Genomic DNA, 21,763 nt, shown 5'->3' with positions numbered 1-21,763 from the left:
TGAAGATGTGCGAGTGGGGGTGTTCTATACAAAGAGTTTGTATAAGATTGGACCACAAGATGACTAGACTCTGTATATAATGTCATTGATACTATAGACTTACATCTCACCTAAACGACCATAGGTGATATGACCTTAATCCTAAGTGTTTTGGGAACTCTTATCTTTGAGGGCGATCCTTTGATTAGTATGGGTGAGAGTGGCCAGATTGCCAACTCAACATGTCTACCTTTTTGGGGACTTGTCTGATCTGGGAGCTGGGAACTCAATCCACAAGATGGAATTCACTCCTTTCCTGAAGCAGGTATAAATAGAGAGATTGTTCCCTTAAGGGTTGATTCCAGAGTTTGAACATAGTAGCCACAACTTCTCTATGGAAAAGAGGACTCAGTCATAGTAGGACTATGACTTATGTTCATTAGAGAGATCAGTGGTACTTAAGGAGTTAGATATAACTACAGGGACATAACGGTTATTGATCGAGCTGTACTTAAGAGCGATCTATAAAGGGTTATCGCACTGCTGATTGGTTAAGATGGACACATAATATATCCGTAGTTAGGAGAGTTCAGCTGTCGGTCTTTAGTGGAGTGCCTGGCAGTTAACGGATGGTAGATCCCGTGACTAAAGAGTTTAGTCAGTTATTCACGTACCGTTGGAGCTTCGAGCTACAGATCCATAAGGTTCCCTTGGTAGCTCAGTAGATTCAGTTGAGGATTAGTTCTTGGTGTTGATTTGAAATGTTCAAATTGACAAGAGGTAATTCGATTATATATGATATGATCGGTATGATATATGAGATACATCTAGTAGAGGATTAATGTAAATGAGATTTACATTAAGTGTCATGGAATAGAAAAAGAACTATGGTTTATATGTTTCATGAGATGAAATATTAAAACTATAGGTTATAAATATAGTATGATAAGTTGGTTATCATTTATATTTATAATAATATTAATTCTTGGATAATTAACTCTTTTTCTCTAATAACCAATTGAGTGGGAGGTTATTGGTGATTTCATGATAACCATGAGATAAAAGGCAAAATGTTTTCCTAATTTTAGTAATGTTAAAGTTTTGCAAAATTGTTTTTTGAGATTTTTCTCTCTTGGAATCTCATGGAAGTTGTCAAGTAAATAGGATTTACTAAGCGACAACTTGGACTAAGGTAAACGATCGTGTAGTGTTTGTAGGCGACAGATACTTAGCTAAGCAATGAGTTAAACGATCGCATAGTTTTTGCTAGACGATTGCTTAGCTTTTCCTAAACGATTGTGCATCGACATATATGATAGGTTCAGCCATCTTCCATTTGCTCAATTATTTACACGATTGTTGTTTCCTTCGTCTTCTGCCTCAAATTAAGTCCACACAGAGCCCACTCTTTGTATTCTCACACCGAGAATGCCAAGGTAGCCTTCTTGGTGGTGTCATACTCAACTCGACACCGTCGAGGTTCTGTGGAGGCCGTTCATGTTGTTTGGGGTGTTCGTGACCGAGGCAATCGCTGAGTTCGAGTGCGCGGTGTTCGTGCTGTATAGCGGTCATGTTGGACGAGCGTTCGAGGTTGCTGTGTTCGAGCGTTTGTGATCAAAGATCTCGGCAATGAGTCTACAAATGTGTGTAGCGTTTCTCCTTGATTATTTGTAGTATCATGCTATAATTTCTATAATGAATGCATAACCGTATGTTTTTTTGTTTATGACTGTAATTGTAAAGTTCATATATGATTGTAATTTGGAATGATCTTTCGTTGCTCATGGAAATCCTCATATTTGATTTCCTCCAGAATGAAAATATCACTTGATTCCAGAGATTGTGCATTGAGGTGACGTGACTGTCATGAAGATTACTTCGGAGCACAACATTGTTGATCCATTTACAAAGGTTCTCACGGCTAAAATGTTCGAGGTCATATAGAAGTCTGGGTCTATAGGATATGCGACATATTGTCTAGGGCAAGTGGGAGATGTTACTGAGATATAGTGTATGTCCTAGTTTATTGTATTTTATACTTTATTTGTATTGTACATTAGGCTCCCTAAGCTTTAGAACAAGTGGAAGATTGTTAGTATTGGTGTCCTGAAGCTCTTTTATTCTCATAGTTTGTAAACATTATATAAACAAATTTTTATTAATAAAATAATTGTTATTTTATGAGCATACACTCAATCCAATAAACTAAGATCCTAGGTTATTTTATGTAATTTAAACAAGTATGTAGAGACATACAAGTGGATCTTGTTTAAATAATAACCTAAACGGTCTATAATAGATGGATAAGGTTGGGTACCTTATCCTGGTGACACTATGGATATGGTCTGCTTTATAAATGCTACAAATATTGTAAAGTGCTACAAATAATCTGATCCTAATCATTCATGTAGGGACATGTGAGAGGGGTATCCTATACAAAGAGTTTGTATAAGACCGGACCACGAAATGGTTAGTCTCATTATATAACGCTGTTAATTGTAGAGACTTACATTTCACCAGGATGACCATATGTGATATGACTTGAATTCTGAGTGAGTTGTGAACTCTTACTCATGAAGGCGGTCCTTTGATTTGTACGGGTGAGAGTGGCTAGATTGCCAACTCAATAAGCCTACCATTTTGGTGATTCGTTTGATTGGAGAGTTGGAAACACAGCTACACAAGATGGAATTCACTCATTCCCTAATGTCGGGGTAAATAGATAAATTACTCCCTTAAGAGTTGATTCCGAGGCTTAAACAATGTGGCCACACCCTCTCTTGGCTTGAGAGGAACTTGGTCATAGTTGGACTATGACTTATTGTTCATTAGAGGAATCAGTGATACTTAAGAAGTTAGATGTAACTACAGGGGCAAAATGGTAATTTTGGCCCAACTGTACTTACGAACAATTTGTGAAGGGTCATTGCACTATTGATTGGTTATATCCAATGGACACAAAAACTACCAAGTTGATTATTATTGAATCAACTTGGCAGTTTTTCCCTATTTTTTGAACAAATTTGGCAAGGCTACCTTGGAACAGGGGACATAGGTGTTAACTTAAGCAAATATTTTCTTTAAAACAATCAAATTATTTGATACATTGACAAAGAGTGAGGCCATCTCCAATGGAGAGGAGAACAATCTCTACCCACGAGTCATTAACTAGAAAAGTATTGAGCTCTCGTGTACAACTTCTACCCTCCTTCAAATCTTCAACGACGTCGTTGTTCATTACCACTGATCCAAACCATAGAGTGCTATCATAAGCAATTACCCCACCTACCTTCACCAATTTAAAAAGTAACTCATGATATTTAATATACTCCACCTTGTTTGCATCCACAAATGCAAAGTTATACTCTCCTTCTTTAGCCTCTTAAAAGAAAAAAGAAACACAGAAAAAAAAACTCTATTTTATTTATATGAAAATAGAAAAAATGGTATCATATTACTTTATAAGGAAATGTTGTACAAAATAATCATAAGCACAAAAGTATGGTTAAATTTACTTACATCTAAGTTTTAGTCTATCTACATGGTTTTCTATTTCATAGTAGATAATCATAAACACAAAATGTTTCTATTTCATTGTAGATATCCTAAAGATAAATTGATTTTTTTATTTACTCAATATAAAATTTGACTTTTTTCCCTCTAAACAATATAGAATATAGTATTCCAGTAAAAAATTTCAACTTTCAATCTATAAAGTTAGTGTATTTCTTTTTTTAAGCACTTCTTATATAATCATTTTTAGTAAAAATATTTTTTTTTAGTATAATAACTACAAGATAGATATCCAACCTCCAATCTCTACAAAATAAGGTCAGGTCAATTATTATTGACGTAAGTTCATTTTGGCTTACTAAAAATATTTTTATATCTTATATTTTTTTTAAATATGTTTTAAATAACAAATTATTTTGGTTACATGTCCAAAACTAATTATATTAATTATAAATATCTTTTTCCAGCTACATACTTGGAAGAGTTTCAACTATTACCTAAAAGACATTTTTTAGATATTAAAAAAAAAAGTTACTTCAAAATCAAAATAAGACTCATAAAAAAATTTTGAAGCTTTTTTTAATAAGATTAAAAAATATATACTTTTATCATAAAATCATTCAAACAAAAATATATTGAGCTCACTTTAGTTCATTTATTTTTTTTAGAAAAAATTATTGTATATAAGAAAAAAGACGTCTCCTTTAAAAAATTATTTCAAATACACTAGTGATGTGAGGATGAAATAATATACAAGATTTATATATATCTATTGGTGGAAAAATAATAACATATCTAAAAGAATGACATTCTAAAACTAGAGAAATAAATATATACTATATATTAATAGAACAAAAAAGATAATGATTTCAAATAGCAAAATTGTTAGAAATATTTTTTAATATAGTAAAAAATGTTACTGTTTATCCGTGATATACATTAATAGACAATGACATTTTGCTATATTCATAAATAAATTAATTTATTTTTCTATATTTTAAAAAAAAAGTAAATTATGATTTTATTCAGTTCCCTCCCAACATACCAAAAGAAAAAAAAATATCAAAAGAGAATTTTAAAGAATTTGTTTGGTGAGAAGTTATAATTAGATAATTTGATAATATATACAATTATAGATAATATTTGGGATGCATTGAATTTTTATTTTCTTTTTAAAAAAGGGTTAATACTAAAATTATATCAAAGCAATCACTTACAAGACTGAGGAGGTTATTTAGAACAACCGATGCTTGGGATTCCACAAAAATGATCTTCTCGCCTTTTTTTATAAATGGCTAACCAAACTCAAATGATTCTCTGTGAATATCAATTGTTGTTATCTACCATCCAAATAAAACAATCATAACTTAAATTTAAATCGAATATTTGATAATAAAATTCCAGAAACGTGTCTTTTTTTTTCCTTTTTCGTTTTCAAATTCTAACATATATTTAAAAAAATTTCTATCTAATCTCTTTAGGTTATTATTATTATTGAATTTGATTTTAATTTAGCTTATGAGTTTTGAAATGTTACAATCTTATCTTTGAATTTTGAGTTTTATTTCTATCTGATATCTAAATTTCAATATTTATAACTTTAACCTTAATGTTTTCATTAAATACTCAATTTCCGTGAAAACTGTTAAATTTCTATTTATTAATTCAAAAGAATTAAGAAAACTATAATTAAATAAATTTACTAATTTTTTGGGTATTAAAATTAAATTTTAAAATTTCACTTCAAAAATATTTAAAATTAATTAATAAACATCACACGAGAAGGAAAGTGCACATTGACAGGAAAATCGAAGTTAAAAGTGTAAATGTTAAAGCCTAAAAACCAAATTGAAAAAACTAAGGTCTCGTTTGGTAACCAGTTCGTTTTTAAATTTGAATTTTTAAAAAATAAGTCTATTTTCTTTCAATTTCTTATCATAATTTGCATCTTTCTTAGATGCAAGGTTGAATTGTTAGCTAAATTCTAAAAACAAAAATAAGTTTCTAAAAACTATTCTTTTTAGTTTTTAAATTTTGGTTTAGTTTTTAAAAATATTGATAAAAAGATAACAAATCATGAAATTTAGAGTTGACAGCAGTATCTATAGGTTGAGAACTTATTATAAATAACACGTTGAAGTTTTTATCTTACAAACTAGCACTCTTTTTGAAAACTCGTTCAAATAGTTTTTGTCGGTCCTGAGATCGACCATCGAGATTTAGTTATAAAAAAAAAAAAAAAAACTTTATTATGTAATCTTCTCAAATTTTCTCCAAATTTGGTTATATTTACCTTATTTTTAGATGGATATCAAGTGATTGCATTTTGATTTTTAAATTTTGGGAAAGATGAAGACCCTTGTTTTTTGTTTTTTAAAATTAAACCTATTCCATAAGCATTTCTTATAATTCTTAACCAGATTTCAAAACCAAAAAAAAAACTTTTTAAAAACTCTCAAAATTTGGCTTGAAAAAAAGAAATTTGTGTCCAAAGACTTAATTTTTTAAAATAAAAACAAAAAACAACAAAATGTTTATCAAACGGGGTCTAAATTTTTCAAAAAATAGGTAAGATATAGAAAAATATATAAAATCTTGTATTAATCTCATACAGATTAACAATATCAGTGAATCCTATTAAGATGTGATATATATTTGGTAAAGATAACTAAGAAAATTTGAAAATATACAAGATTTGGTATAAGATTTAGGAAGATTATATAGTATATAGAAAAATAACTAGAATCATTAGAAAAAAGTGATCGATCTCTTCTAAGATGGAGCGAGAAAAGTTATTTAAACAAGTTTTAAAAATGGTACTGGTTTTGAAAAGGTGTGAAAACTTGAAAGCCTTATTTATGAAAATTTCCCTATAAGTTAAAAAGAAAACCAAGAATAAAATTGTGATATTTCAAAAAGTACACATATCCCTTGAACGAATGGACTCAATCGAAAAGAACACCGTTCTAAATCGGGGTTACAATAGTCAACGACGACGATGGCTGCCATGGAGGGAGGCAGGGGCAATGACAATTTTGGTGGAAAATATGTAATTAAATGAGAATTAATTAGCTGAAGCTGATGAAAGCGATGAAAATCTAGGGGAAACTAAGCCCTAGCTAACCTGGGCATCGGCGAGCAATGCAAGTGCCATGGTGAGAAGCGAACAGCCAGTGAATACTCCAATCTCTATCGTTTTCTTTGCATTCATCAATTTCAAAAGCATCAATAGAAACAATCCTTGGTCTTTCGGTACACTCATTAGCCTCCTACAATTCAACCCCACATTCATTCTAAATCATTGACGACTCTCCAGCGAAATTGAATGAATCGATATAAAATTTTCATTCTAAAATCAAATCAGAACTCTAAATTTTCAAAGAAAAGTGGGAAACTAACTAATGCTTGTCAAACTTTTCGAAGGTGGCTTCTCTGAGTTCTCTCGAGTACGAGTTGGCTTTCAGTATATACTGCAATCAAATACATATGTTTTTAATTTCAACCACTTTTTGGAACAGTGTTTGATTAATTTCAAGCATTGAGTTGATTAATCTCTATTCTCTAGCAAAATTGTGAGGAGGAATTGAGGCAAGTAAGATGCAACCTAGAGATTAATTAGTATTTGGAATTGGAGTGAAATCAAGAACAAGATTAAGATTGGAATAGAAAATAAAATTTCATTAAATACATTCTTTTCAAATTGAAAATAGAAAAAATTAAAATGAATGCATTTACTCTCGTTTTAATAAATGTATTTTCTCTTTCTAACATTAAAGTAGTTTCGAAAATAGTAAACTAAAATTCATTAGAGAGAAAAAAACTAACATTAAAGTAGTTTCGAAAATAGTAAACTAAATAAATATAGAAAATAGTAAAACTATTCAAAAAAATAACACTAAAAGACCTTTTTGAAAAAATCAAATTTAAAAATATTTATGAATCCTAAACTAAAATTCATTATAGAGAAAAAAACTTAGGGTGCAACCCATTTAATACACAATACCCAATAGCATACTTTCATGTGATCATTTTTTTAAACCAAAAAAGTTAATTTATTATTTTTCCAATATATAAAGTGGATATATGTGATTAGATACAACCTAATCATTACACTATTATTATGTGTTGACATTGCCAAAAAAATTATAACAAAGTGAGTTTTTTTTTTTTTTTTTTTTTCATTTCGACTTATTGTTTGTTCGTACTTGGCTAAAATTAGGCTGGTTAAGTTTTTTTTGTGTTTTTAACCAAATATCTTAATTTTACATAAACATAAATAATGGATATTAATAGATATTTTGAACAAATTATAAAAAAATATATGTTCAAATTATTAAATAAACATGATTTTAAACAAGTTAACAAGTTTATTATTATGTTTACATTAATTATATTTCATTATTTTTATGTTTTGTAGATTTTTTTTGATATAATGTCATCGTTGAAATCACCACAATATGGATATATTGAGATCCCAATGTAAACATAATACGATGTTTTAACCATAAATTAGTTCCATGAACTATCATAATTAAATGAAAAAATACGAAAAATAACTAAAATGCAACCACTCTTTTGGAATATACATTATTGTATGTTTTAACAATCTATGTTTTCCATTTTTAATATCGAATACGAAACCTTCGATTTACGATTATATCGGCGAATATATCGACATATCATCGAATATTTTCATCATGTATCCAGAGTTTAAAATGTGGATGTTGAAAATATTGATATCTTAATTTTACGAAAATAGATGAAAATATCGATAAAATGTTGGTGACGATGGATATTTACGAAAAAATTATGAAAACAAAAAAAAATTAAATTCGTAAGTAAACATTTTACGATATTTAAACAAATTAATATATATGTTATTTATATTATATTTACGTCAGTGACATTTGTTTGTTTATATTATTATTATTTTTATGTTTTGTGAATTTAATATAATATAATAAAAATATCAATTCACCTCTCTAGTCGATATCAAGCCCATAAAAAATGTTGAAATATTGACTTAATTTAATACTACAAATGCAATTATATTTCAAAAGTATAATTTAATTTAATTCTTGATATCTTTCTTAAATTTATATCGTATAACACAATGGATAAAGAAAAGGTTGATAGTGGGCTTTTATAAACCTGGCCCAATAAGAAGGCCATTGGTTCACGATTAGGGTTTCTTTGACCATAAAAACTGAAACTCTTCTACCCTACTCTCTTCTCCCAGGAGGGACTCAAGTTTGGCAGAGAGTTAGCATCAGCCGCCATGGTACAGTGCATTTTCTAGCTTTTCGATCCTCGTCTTCACTTCTCATTGCTTTGTAATGCTTACTGCATCTTCTAGTTTTTCGATCCTCGTTCTCACTTCTCAGTGCATTTGTAATGCTTATGTGTTTCGATCTTAGCAAGTTTCTGAATTCAGGGTTTTATCCATGTTCAATATTAACAGGTTAAGTACTCAAGGGAGCCAGATAACCCCACCAAGTGTAAGTTTACTATTATCCTATTGTATTCTTGTTTATATCATATTGATTTTTCGTTATGCAGTTTGTTCTTATGCTGTTAGAAATGCGTAATCTAATACTTGTTTTTTTATTTCTGCTCAGCATGCAAAGCGCGAGGCTCCGACCTCAGAGTCCATTTCAAGGTAGCTTAACATCTTTATCTGTTTTCTCCCTTCATTGTTTTTTCGTTGAATTCGTTAAAACCGATCAGTTCTTTGCAAAGCTTATAGGGTTTCAATACGTTTCTCTATTAATGCATATTTTAGTGAAATCTCTATCTCAGAGGCCTGATGTATTGTTTTGAAATTTGCCTCACTGAGATAACTATTTGTAAAATTTTTGTGGTTGCTAATTTATGGATTCTGAGTAATGGCTTACGCAATATTTGTAACTGAGCACTCATGTAATGGAACTAGATGTTGTGAATGTGCTGAACATCCAAGACTGCCTGTGAACAACCTGATGAAAAAAGCAGGGCTCTGTTGCCTATTTTGTGAATAGTGCTCTCGTAAACTTCAGGAAAATTGAATGTATCATTATTGGGTGAACCTCTGTATAGATAATAACTGAAGGTTCAGTAAATGATGCTACATAATCTTTGTAGTTTTGCATCATAATGTATATTTTGTTGATCATTTTTTGATTCCGTATGCAAGATATATTAATTTGCACTAATGTAACTTGACATCGTGAATATGGTGACTATCTGAGATGTCCTGTTATCAACCTGATGAAAAAAGCAGGGCTCTGTTGCCTATTTTGTGAATAGTGCTCCCGTAAACTTCAGGAAAATTGAATTTATCATTATTGGGTGAACCTCTGTATAGATAATAGCTGAAGGTTCAGTAAATGATACTACATGATCTTTGAAGTTTTGGGTCCTAATATAGAATTGGTTGATAATTGTTTGATTGTGTATGCAAGATATATGAATTTGCACTAATGTATCTTGATATCGTGAATGTGTGATTAACCTGATAAAAAAAGCAGGGCTCTGTTGCCTATTTTGTGAATAGTGCTCTTGTAAATGTCAGGGAAACTGATTGTATTGTTATTGGGTGAACCTCTGTAGAACTGATTGCTGAAGGTTCAGTAAATGATACTACATATTCTCTATAGCATTTTTCATATATTATCTGTAAGTTCATATAAAGAAAGATAAATGATCCTTAGAGGGCTATTCATTGCTGATGGGTCTTATTTTGATTAATTCAAAGAACACAGGGTCAATGTTATTGACTATTTATTTTTATAATAACATTTTGTTAGTAAATAATACTCTGTTCAGTATTCTACATAATACGTGGAAGCTGTTGTATGTTTTCTGCATTCGAGTATGATTTTCTGTAACATGATGAAAAAAGCAGGGTTTTGTTACCTCTTGTGGATAGGGCTCTCGTAAACTTCTCAGGGTAACTAGGTGCATTGTTATTGGGTGAACCTCTGTAGATATAGTATAGTTACTTATGGTTCAGTAAATGATGCTGCATTAGTAATATAGCATGATGTTCTAAAAGGTGATATACATAAAAGAATCAAGTGTGACTTTTGTAGATAGATTCGTTTTTATTCTTGACTGATTCGTTTGCAAGTGTTCAGATGTTGATTTTGTTTCATTTTCTTGGAATTATATGCATGGTCGTGATTATATATTACCTGATTAAAAAAAGCAGGGCTCTGTTACATTTTGTGAATTGGATCCTCATTATATTCAGGGAAACTAAATGCGTTGTTGTTGGGTAAACCTCTGTAAAGCTAGTTGCAAAAGGTTCAGTAAATAATCCTACATGAAAATAATATAGCTTAATGTAACATAAGTGTATCAAAGTTTAAATGTTAACAACCAAATTTTAGATTTTCAACTTATTTTATTATAAAAGGTTTGTGGTCTCTGGCATATGAACTGTTTTACAAATTTGATTGAAATATAGTTTTTAATATATGGCTCTATCAAAGGGTTCAATCATAATAATTCCTGTTGTCCTGGTGAATTCATGGATTTTTTATGAACTGGATCCCTCTTTTTCATTTCTGTGCAGTGTTATTTACTTTATCCACTGGTTTTTGTGTTTATAGAATACACGTGAGACTGCTCATGCCCTCAGAAAGTTGCCCTTGGCCAAGGCAAAAAGATACTTGGAGGATGTTCTCGCCCACAAGCAGGCTATTCCATTCCGACGTTTCTGTGGAGGTGTTGGTCGAACTGCTCAGGCAAAAAATAGGCATTCAAATGGACAAGGACGCTGGCCTGTTAAATCCGCAAAATTTATTCTAGATCTTCTTAAGAATGCCGAGAGTAACGCCGAAGTATGTATTACCACACATCCTAGTTGCTTGATGGTTCTGTTTTCTAATGTCTCCTTGATTCTGACAATGGTATGTCTTTATTCAGGTGAAAGGACTGGACGTCGATTCTCTCATCGTATCCCACATTCAGGTGAACCAAGCCCAAAAGCAAAGGCGTCGTACATACCGTGCTCACGGAAGAATTAACCGTATGATTTCTAAGATCTTAAATATAAATCATATCTTCCCAGGTTAGATCATTACATACATTATGGAATTTGATGATGTTGTTTTGCAGCCTATATGTCATCTCCATGCCACATCGAGCTTATTTTGTCAGAAAAGGAAGAACCTGTCAAGAAAGAGGTAAATTCTGGACTGTAGAATTTAATGGGAACTATGTTGTGTGTATTGTTTTTAGGGATTCTTCTTGAATTCTTATTTTTCTGGTAACAGCCTGAGATCCAGTTGGCAACGAGTAAAGCCAAGAAATCTCAAGCTCTCCGCAGTGGTGCTTCATCTTGATCAATATTGCTGCATTGAGTTTTTTTTTCCTTTAAAAAAACAGTGGTTCGTTGCTTTGATCATTATAGAATGAGTTGTTCCATATCCATTGCCCCCGACTTTGTAGTTTATGAAATCATCGATCAAGTTCTATTTGTTAGAAATTCTTTTCCAAATTTTGGGTTTTCATCCTAAGCAAAGAGTTCTACATATCGAGACTTTCTTCCTCTGTGTTCTTTCGGTAATATTGGTTCGAACCGGTAATGATGTCTTTTGAAGATTTTGTTGTCACTAATTTGCGACAGTTTGTAGTAGGGGTTGGAAATTTTGTTTGGCTTGGTTTGGGTTTTAGATCAATTGGCAATTTACAGATAAAATGAATAGAATCAAACTTCCATGAATTGGATGTTTTCATTAGTTGAAAATTTGAGGCTATATACGATAACTTATTCTCATAAATAATGTGACTAATTATATACTGAAACATGAAAAGGAAATTTTCAATTACCTATCCTTTCCCAATGGAAAGGTTAACGCTTTGGTTGGCTGGGTATGATTTTAAGATTCAATAATTGGTATTAAATTTTCATGACAAGTAAAAGAAAAATAAATTACGTTCTATTTATCTATTATTATTCTTTTAATTTACGTTCCTCTAGTTAAAATTTACGGTTAAGGTGAGCTTTGTTAGGGACAATGAAGCCCATATCCACATTTGCAAGGTAGATGCATGACTCTGTCTTGTAATATCCAATAGTTGAGACTTTGGTTGCATGTCGACGATCTTTCCTTCAGACAGTAGTCATCAATTCGTGTTTACTTTCGAGCAAGAGTAAAGAAACTAATTACTTGACAACTTGTATAGTTAAAAGGCGGATGAACGCTTTTAACATTACTTATATTGACACAGCTTAGGGACATGACTTAGATATGTGGATAACGAACGGTTGATTTTTTTTTTTTATTAATTATCAATTGGCAATCAATTACTGTAAATTTTTATATAATCTTCTTAAATCTTAGATCAAATCTTATATTATTTTCAATTTTTTTCCTAGATCAGATATTATATCAAATTACTTTATAATTTATGTTTTTACAATTATATGAATTTTCAGAATTCTAAATAGCTTTTCCAATTATCAAAATAGATATTTCAAATTGACATTTTTAAATTTTGGGAAAGATCAAATTTTGCGAAAGATTGGTTAAAGATTTGTGACATAAAATCTCGTACGATATGGATTAAAAAAAATTATTTTTACAATTTTTTTTTTAATGTTAGTTTTGTAAGTTAAAAATTTAAAGGTGCTATTTTTGACATTTTTTCGTTCCAAAGCTCACATCCCTTGGAATATAAGTCATAGTTATGACTAATTTAAAATTCTTCCAGGGTCTGTATTAGAATAAAAGAAGAGAGACGAACCTGAAGGGCAATGATGTCAAACCTTCCAAACATTTTGGTCTCAACTTTCATGATGATCGATCTAGTTTTTTTGGACAACATTTTAATTATAGATTTAAACATGCAACAACAGCCACGACATCGGTCTTTCAACAGAGGAGGCAAGTCAAGCAACATGGATCATTGTCTAGCATGATACGTTGTTTAAAAGTCAAACAACATTGATTAGAAATCTAGAGATGCAAGTTGGACAAATTGCTAGTGAGCTAAAGAGCCAACCACATGGATCATTGTCTAGCAACATTGAAGCACCCAGATAGGGTAATGGAAAGGAGCAATATCAAGCAGTGACATTGCGCGGTGGTAGACCACTAAAAAAGAAAGGAAAAGACCCAAGAAAAGAGAACCATTCTTCAATGCCTACAAACACAACTCAAGCAACTACGACACCTAAAAGAGCTCAACCAGAAAGAGCATTTGGCTCTAATAGTCATTCGTAACCAAGTACATTCAACACAGGGTACCAGATGTGCATTTGAATGCACCGTTCCCCCATCGCCTACGGAAGAAAAATGATGAAAATCAGTTTAAATGCCTCATCGATGTTCTTCAGTAGTTACACATTAATATTCCTCTCATTGAAGCGTTAGAACAAATGTTGAGTTATGTGAAGTTTTTTAAGGATATCTTATCGAAGAAAAGGAATATCGGCGAATTTGAATTCGTGGCATTAACTCAGGAGTGTAGCGCATTGATCAACAGAAAAATTTCTGAAAAACAAAGAGACCCAGGTAGTTTTACTGTCCCATATTCGATCGGAGGAATAGATGTGGGTTATGTGTTATGTGATTTAGGAGCTAGCATCAACTCGATGTCCCTCTCAATTTTCAAGAAGCTTAGGATTGGTGAAGCCACGCCTACCATTGTAACACTACAACTTGTTAACATATTCATCACATATCCTGGAGGGAAAATTGAAGATGTACTAGTAAAAGTTGATAAGTTTATCTTTCCGGTAGATTTTAGTATTCTAGACTATGAAAATGAGATGTTCCAATCATTCCTGGATACCCATTTTTAGTTACTAGCAAAGTCTTGATTGATGTACATAAAGGGGAACTGACTATGCGTGTGGATAATCAGGAAGTAAAATTCAATGTGTTAAACACATTGAATTTTTCAAATGACACAGAATCTTGTCAATTCATTGGATCAACTCAATTACTTGAGGAAGAGAACCAAAAAGTGGATCAAGGTTGTGAGGTCCATGCGTTGAGTGAAATACGAGGAAATTTGAGTCGCTATGTCTGGATGAGAGGCAGTAAAAACCAACACTCCCATCTCTGGAGGAGCCACCAACGCTTGAGCTTAAACCTCTTTGGGATCATCTTAAATATGCTTTCCTTGGCAACAACAATACTCTACCCATTATAATTTCAACTAAACTTTCTCCTACTAATGAACAACGTCTACTACAGATACTCAAGAAATACACACATGCGATAAGGTAGACGTTGGCTGATATAAGAGAGATCAGCCCATCTTACTACATGCACAAAGTCAGATTGAAAGAAGGGAAAACGGGATCAACTGAGCCCCAACGCAAGCTCAATCCCATTATGAAGGAGGTAGTGAAGAAAGAAATCATTAAATGGCTCGACGTAGGGGTTATCTACCCAATTTCTTATAATAGTTGGGCAATTCAAGTGCAATGTGTGCCAAAGAAAGGTAGCACAACTATGGTCATCGATAGCAATAATGAGTTAATTTCACCCAAAACTATTACTGGATGACGCATGTGCATGGATTACAGGAAATTGAATGTGTCGACTGTTGGGTTTTATGTCCTAAAACTCAGTTTTTAAAATGATAAACATTTTCTATAATCAATAAACTTATTATTGATTTCATAAATTGTATGAAAGTCTAAATCCAATAAACTAAGACCCATGACTATTGTATGAGTACTTGAACTTTATGTGGAGACATAAGAGTGGATCAGGTTCGAGTAAATAGTCAAAATGATCTATGGTAATGATAAGGTTGGGTACTTTATTCTGGTAACACTATTGGATGTGGCCTACTTTGTAGTTGTTACAAAGAGTTATAAAGTGCTACATATGATGTGACTAATTCGTACATGTTATGATATGAGGAGTGAGGGTCCCTATGCAATGAGTTTGCTAAGACCGGACCAAGAACATGAGTTTGCAGAGTTCAAAAATGAGTCATTCTTACTTTAATCAAGTTTGTTTACTGTATAAGACTGACTATTTCACAGATGACCTAGGTAACTCATTCTTAATCGAGCTAACTATAGACTCCTATTTATTCGGATTGCCCTTAGATTTACATAGTGAGGGTTGGCTCACACAACTCAACTCATAAAGACTCCCATTTTAGGGGTAAGACCTAATAGATAGTTGGGGACATAGGATGCAAGACGGAGTTCGCCTACCGAGTTAGGGATAGGAGAGATAGTTTTAAGTATTTAGAATTAGGTCTTAAAGGGACCCCACCTCTCACTGGGCTGAGAGAGTTTGGTTTAGATGTGTGATACAAACCAGTTGTTCATTAGAGAATCAGTAGAGATATGAGAATATATAAGTAACAACAAGATATTCGACCCAGTGTTTATTATGAACACCGATGAAGGATCGACTTGCTGATTATGGTTAAATCATGTCGACGTAATATATCATAAGATAGAGTATAGGCATATGGCCTAGTGAGTGACCCATTAGTTAACGATTAAGGATTAATCTGGTATATGAGTTTAGCCAATTAATCTCATCGAAGAGAGATGATCTGTAGGTTTGCGAGGTCCCTACTAACTCGTAATAGGACTAGCTCTAGAATAGGTGATAAGTATAATTTTGAAACGTTAACAATTAGAATTAAGAGATTAGTAATTATAATGATATAATTCGTGTTTAATTTGATATTTAAATGGAATAGGAGAATTTAATACTATTTAAATACGATTTAATATATATAAAGAATGGATTTTAGGGGTGTCGTGGGTTGGATGAGTTGGATTAAGGATATTTTAGGCCCAACCCTATTATTCATTTTGGTGTATTTTTCTAACCCAAACTAACCATGGTAATTATATAATGAACCTGAAACCAAACAACCATAAAAAATGGGTTTTGGGTTGGTTCGGTATCCATCGGTTCCCTTAAAAAAAAGCTTGGAATCACCAAATAAAAACACATAAGATTCACAACAAATCCATCAAAAACAATATCACAAAATCTATTATAAAAACAGTCTCCAAAATCTCACAAGAAAGACCATAATGTCTACAAAATTCCAATTTATAGGCAACAATGTTTTCAATTGTCTACAAAATCCATAAGTAAGATGTAATGTCTACTAGGGTGTTCTATGGTTGGGTTGGATTGAGTTGAAAGACTTTTTAGATTACAAATTTGTTCGTTTAGTAAATTTTTTCAACTCAAATAACTTTATTATAAATTAAATAAACCACCAACCCAACCATGAAATATTTGGGTTAGGTTGATTTGGGTTAATCAGGTCATTTATTTAAAATTTTATTCTAAAAAGAAGTAAACGTATTATAGTAAAAGTCTAATTTAATTTTTTTATATATTGAATTAAGATTAAATCATATTTCAATTATATATAGTGAAAATTTTCTTCTTCTAATTGTGATATAGATATTCTGAAAAGTGTTCGAAAGAATAATATTCAAAATATATAACTTAATAAAATTAAATCAATTATAATATAAAATAATTGTTTATAAGTAAAAAAAATATAGAAAAAAAAAATTAAGTTAAATATAAAGATTGGATTGGTTCGGGTTTATATTAGGTGAATCATGAACCAACCAACCCATAAAATTTTCATTTATTTGAACCAAAACAAAGGATTTGGGTTAATCGATTTTTTTTGGGTCATCGGAGTTTTTAACGAGATATAAGGGCCGTTTGAGTTGGAGAGAAAAGAGGTGGAAATGGAATGGGTTACAAGCTCAGTTTGGTGGGGTGGATTTGTTTATTTATCTTGGAAAGGCAATTCTTAGGTACCTTTTACCATACAAATGAAGGAATTGGCATACCCATTGAAGAGTGGTGGGTTTTATTTCTTCTTCCGCTTCCCTACCGCGATTTTCTCCTTCCTTCTAGCCGTGAAATCGTATAGCATTTTGTTACTCAGCGACCGTGTAACATTTGGTAAACGATCGTATAGCATTTGGTAGGCGATCGTATTATAACATTTTTGTTACTCAGCTCGTGTAGTAAGCTAAGTGATCGTGTAACATTTGGTAAGCGATCGATAGCATTCGGGTGGCGATCGTTAGCATTTTGTTACTGCATCGCGATCGTGTAGCATTTGGTAAGGCGATCGTATAGCATTTTGTTATCTACTCAGCGATCGTGTAGCACTTTGGTAAGCGATCGTATAACATTTGGTAGGCGATCGTATAGCATTTTGTTCTTAGCGATCGTGTAGCGAGGCTCAGCGATCATGTAGATAATTTAAACGATCTAATAGTATTTTGTAAACGATCGTTTGGACTTGTTTTCACTATCACAATTTTTTTTAATTCCCACATACTATTCCCAGACATCTGTGATAACTTGTAGAAATATAAGTTATTTTTGCTCTTAAGTTGGAACAACTAAGGTTTTTTAATGATAAATTTTCCTCATTTTTAGAAGAAAACGCATGGATTTATTCAAACATTAGCAAAACTCATGCAAAAAGATTTTTTTACTCATACTCGCGACGCTAACTGCATTGTATTGCAGGATTTCAACACGAGGATTAACGCTAACATATTAGACAAGTGTCCGCAGGGAAGGCTCTAACGCTTGGGCCATGCGTCGGAAGGAGTTCAATGCAGATAAGATTCATTGATCCAGGCTTGATTGTGTCACTCACCACTTGCAAGTATGGGCACTACAATGACGGTGTCTGAAAAAAGCTTCCAAGCAGCAGGCGGCGTCTGAAAAATCTTCCGAGAGTCATGACAGCTAACCAGAGCATGGACTTTAATGCTGCCCATTCACCAAGTGGATGTGACCAACGCCTATAAATAGATGAAGTCCCTCCAGTATCAAAAAGTTCGGAAATTATCAAGATCCTTACTCTCTATATAGTGTAGTCATAGTTTTAGTCTTTTAGAAGTTGTGCTCAAGTGCCAAGACGATCAGAAGGGTTGAGAACCACCACCATTATCGATCAGGGAGCAGAGGAAGCCAATCTTGAGAAAGACACTTCGTCCAATTCCTATACAAGTGATTGTACACAACGAGATTGAGCCAAAGAAATACAAGAGATTGTATTCTTTGGCTTGACTCAGTTTCTTTCATCTCATTTATTGCTTTCATTTCATTTGATTAAATATTGTGTTTGTAAAGACTCTCTGATTCCTTTATAAAATTCATATATTTGATCCATCACACTTTGCCCTTGTTTGTCTCTTGTTTATGTTGAATGCATTAATACTTTATGCAAACTTCATTTCAACACTTAAGCCAACTTGACAAATTGGTAAAAAACATCTTTAACTTAGATTGTTCGAAAGAATATCTAAGCTGTATCAAGTAGGACGCCTAGTACAGCTAGAGATAGACTTACTGGTGTTTGTTGCATTTTGTGTTAGACGCATGTATCCTAGAGATAGGTTTTGTATGTTATTCGCATTGAGAAATGTTGAATGAAGTCTAACGCATAAACAAAAGATAAACAAATCACTCCATCTCATCCACATCACATCCTGGTTTGTGTACATTCATCTTAAACCAACGCATCCACTTACATTAAACTCCATTCTCACATGATCCATCACTAACTACTCAACTTTTTTGTATCTCTTGCACAGGCACAACAATTTAATGTAAATAACCCACATTTATTTAGGAAAACCCCTACAGAGATACAACGCAAGGTCTGCGTTTGGTTAACTGAATCCCTGAGTTCAACCCTGGATTTACCAGGAACCTAAATTAGATTTATATTTGGGTCTGGTTTAGGAAAACTTGAACGTCATTAGAAGGAATTGTGTGCGTTCTGCTGCATATATCTAATGCCCCAACGCGTTACAATTACTTAAACGCATCAAAGCATAAACGCATCACTTATACTTAGAACTTATTCTTCCAATTTATTTTATACAAAACACTCCTAGAGCGAATCACGATGGCAACGAACAAGTTTTTGGCGCCGTTGTCGGGGATTCAGAAACAAGACTAACCAAAAATTTCGTTTGTATCTGTTGTAGGAACACTTAGGTCGAGGGAGTATTACAAGCTAAGCCTAAATTTGTGAACGTTTATGAGCAGGGAGAGCACTCCTGAACTCAGATACGAACCCGAGATGGAAAGGATCTTTCGACGTAGGAACCGATCTAACCGTCGTCGAAGGTTGAGGCAGCAATTTCTCAGACAACAGAACAGGCAACGAGCAATGGTGGAAGAACAAGTAAATCAGCAACTAGCTCATGCTGCCTAGAATCCGATCCTGATGGCGAATAACAACACGTGTCCCATGAGGGAATACGCTTCCCCTGTACTGTATGATTTCTCTCCAGGAATCATATACCCAATGCCGGATGGAACCAGGTTCGAGATGAAATCTATTATGCTCCAAATGCTTCAGACTGTTGGACAATTTGGGGGTGGTCGTGGTGAAGATCCTCACGCCCATATGAAGTGTTTCCTAGAAATGTGTAATTCATTTGTGATTCCTAGAATCACCCTAGAGGCGATTAGGTTGTCCTTGTTTTCCTATTCTTTGCGTGATGACGCAAAAAAATGGGTGAGCTCACTGGAGCCTGGTGAAATCACCACCTGGGAGAAGTTGGTGGAAATATTTATGCAAAAATACTTCCTACCTACCACCAACGCAAGGAGGCGTTGAGAGATTATGAACTTTGAACAAGAAGATGTTGAGACCTTAAGCGCCGCATGGGAGCGTTTTAAGGGCTTGGTCAAGAATTTTCCCGAACCATGGACTACCTCTAACTATCCCAATGGAGACGTTTTATGGAGGACTGAATAGAGCATCGCAGATGGCAGCAAACGCAGTAGCGGCTGGTGGACTTATAGACAAATCTTACACTGAGGCTAAAGAGATACTAGACCGCATTGCTAAACACAATATGGAATGGGTGGATGATACGTATGATGGAAGAGCTGACAGGAAGAAGAAATCTCAGAACGTTAATTCTATCGATTCCAACGCATTAGCCACACTTTCTGCTCAAGTGGCTACGATGACCAGCCTTCTGTAGAATATAACGCTGGGAAACGCATCAAATCAACAGAAGGTGAATCAGGTAGAGGCGTTTAGGCAGCCCATGGTTAACTGTGTGGGCTGTGGAGATCCTCACTCCTATGCTGAATGTCCACAAAACCCTCAGTCAGTATGCTTCATAAAAAACAACCCATTTTCCAATACATATAATCCTGGATGGAGAAACCATCCAAATTTTTCTTGGACAGGAGGAAATCATCAGGAGCACCACCCAGGGGCGAACCATCAGCAAACAGTTCCTTGCTCGATAGGAGGATTGGATGTGGGTCATGCATTGTGCGATTTGGAAGCCAACATCAATCTCATGCCACTTTCAATTTTTAAGAAATTGGGGATTGGTGAAGCACAACCTACTTCTGTTACTCTTCAGCTCGCTGACAAAACAATTAAGTACTCAGAAGGAAAGATTGGAGACGTTTTGGTGAAGGTTGACAACTTCATATTCCCAACAGACTTTATTATCTTGGACTATGAAGCAGATAGAGAGGTACCAATTATCCTTGAACGCCCTTTCTTAGCTACTGGGAAAGTTTTAATTGACGTGCATAAAGGCGAATTGACTATGCGTGTAGATAATGAAGAGGTGAAGTTTAATGTGCTCAACGCATTAAAATTCCCAGATAGTGAAGATTGTTAACTAAACAGTATTAAGTTGCCTGAATAAGACACCCATGTATGTGAGGTCCTTGCGTTGGAGGAGAACCTGAAAGAATCAGAGCCGCCAAGTCTGAGTGAGTGGTGGACAAAACCAATGCATCCATCACTTGAGGAACCACCAGAACTCGAGTTGAAACAGTTACCTAGACACCTGAAATATGCATTCCTTGGAACCAATAACACTTTACCTGTGATCATTTCCGCAAATCTTACAGAGCCTAACGAGCAGTCTCTCTTACAGATGCTGAAAAAGCACAAACACGCAATAGGTTGGACGCTTGCGGATATCCGTGGCATTAGTCCATCTTATTGCATGCATAAGATTAGGCTAGAAGAAGGGAAGTCGGGGTCAATCGAGCTTCAAAGAAGGCTGAACCCCATAATGAAAGAAGTGGTCAAGAAAGAAATTTTAAAATGGTTGGACGCGGGAGTCATCTATCCTATATCCGACAGTAGTTGGGTAAGTCCAGTCCAATGCATTCCCAAGAAAGGGGGAACGACTGTGATAGTCAACAGTAATAATGAGCTCATACCCTCGAGGACTGTCATGGGCTGGTGCATCTGTATGGATTACAGGAAGCTCAACGCAGGAACTAAAAAAGACCACTTCTCC

The 21,763-nt window shown here is 33.5% G+C and overlaps 2 protein-coding genes, 5 non-coding genes and 1 pseudogene across 7 annotated transcripts in view; 7 read left to right on the top strand and 1 right to left on the bottom strand.

The window, feature by feature from the left end:
* Positions 1 to 3,073: 3,073 nt before the first annotated feature.
* LOC120082220 lies at positions 3,074 to 6,754 on the bottom strand (annotated as a pseudogene).
* A 1,906-nt stretch (positions 6,755 to 8,660) lies between these two features.
* Positions 8,661 to 12,025, top strand: LOC120080935 (60S ribosomal protein L17-2). Its single transcript, XM_039035621.1, has 7 exons — positions 8,661 to 8,773; positions 8,954 to 8,990; positions 9,111 to 9,151; positions 11,085 to 11,315; positions 11,401 to 11,503; positions 11,593 to 11,660; positions 11,751 to 12,025. The coding sequence occupies exons 1-7, from the start codon at positions 8,771 to 8,773 to the stop codon at positions 11,817 to 11,819; spliced, it is 552 nt and encodes a 183-aa protein (XP_038891549.1). The 5' UTR covers positions 8,661 to 8,770; the 3' UTR covers positions 11,820 to 12,025.
* LOC120082272 lies at positions 9,474 to 9,603 on the top strand. Its single transcript, XR_005483108.1, has one exon. It is a non-coding gene; the product is annotated as a small nucleolar RNA snoR74 (small nucleolar RNA).
* LOC120082273 lies at positions 9,742 to 9,871 on the top strand. Its single transcript, XR_005483109.1, has one exon. It is a non-coding gene; the product is annotated as a small nucleolar RNA snoR74 (small nucleolar RNA).
* On the top strand, positions 9,989 to 10,118 carry LOC120082275. Its single transcript, XR_005483111.1, has one exon. It is a non-coding gene; the product is annotated as a small nucleolar RNA snoR74 (small nucleolar RNA).
* On the top strand, positions 10,366 to 10,500 carry LOC120082274. The gene has a single exon (XR_005483110.1). It is a non-coding gene; the product is annotated as a small nucleolar RNA snoR74 (small nucleolar RNA).
* On the top strand, positions 10,672 to 10,799 carry LOC120082276. The gene has a single exon (XR_005483112.1). It is a non-coding gene; the product is annotated as a small nucleolar RNA snoR74 (small nucleolar RNA).
* Positions 12,026 to 20,209: 8,184 nt separating the features above from the next.
* The window catches only part of LOC120081142, a 2,092-nt gene continuing 538 nt past the window's right edge, over positions 20,210 to 21,763 (top strand). Inside the window, exons 1-4 of the mRNA XM_039035816.1 lie at positions 20,210 to 20,358; positions 20,427 to 20,515; positions 20,682 to 21,076; positions 21,176 to 21,610. Of these exons, the coding sequence (XP_038891744.1) occupies positions 20,210 to 20,358; positions 20,427 to 20,515; positions 20,682 to 21,076; positions 21,176 to 21,610 (1,068 nt within the window). The remainder of the gene's footprint in view (positions 20,359 to 20,426; positions 20,516 to 20,681; positions 21,077 to 21,175; positions 21,611 to 21,763) is intronic.

This window comes from Benincasa hispida, chromosome 7 (genome assembly GCF_009727055.1).
Source record: "Benincasa hispida cultivar B227 chromosome 7, ASM972705v1, whole genome shotgun sequence".
NCBI classification, from domain to species: domain Eukaryota; kingdom Viridiplantae; phylum Streptophyta; class Magnoliopsida; order Cucurbitales; family Cucurbitaceae; genus Benincasa; species Benincasa hispida.
Note: the sequence above shows the minus strand (reverse complement) of the source record. Positions and strands in the feature narration are given on the sequence as shown.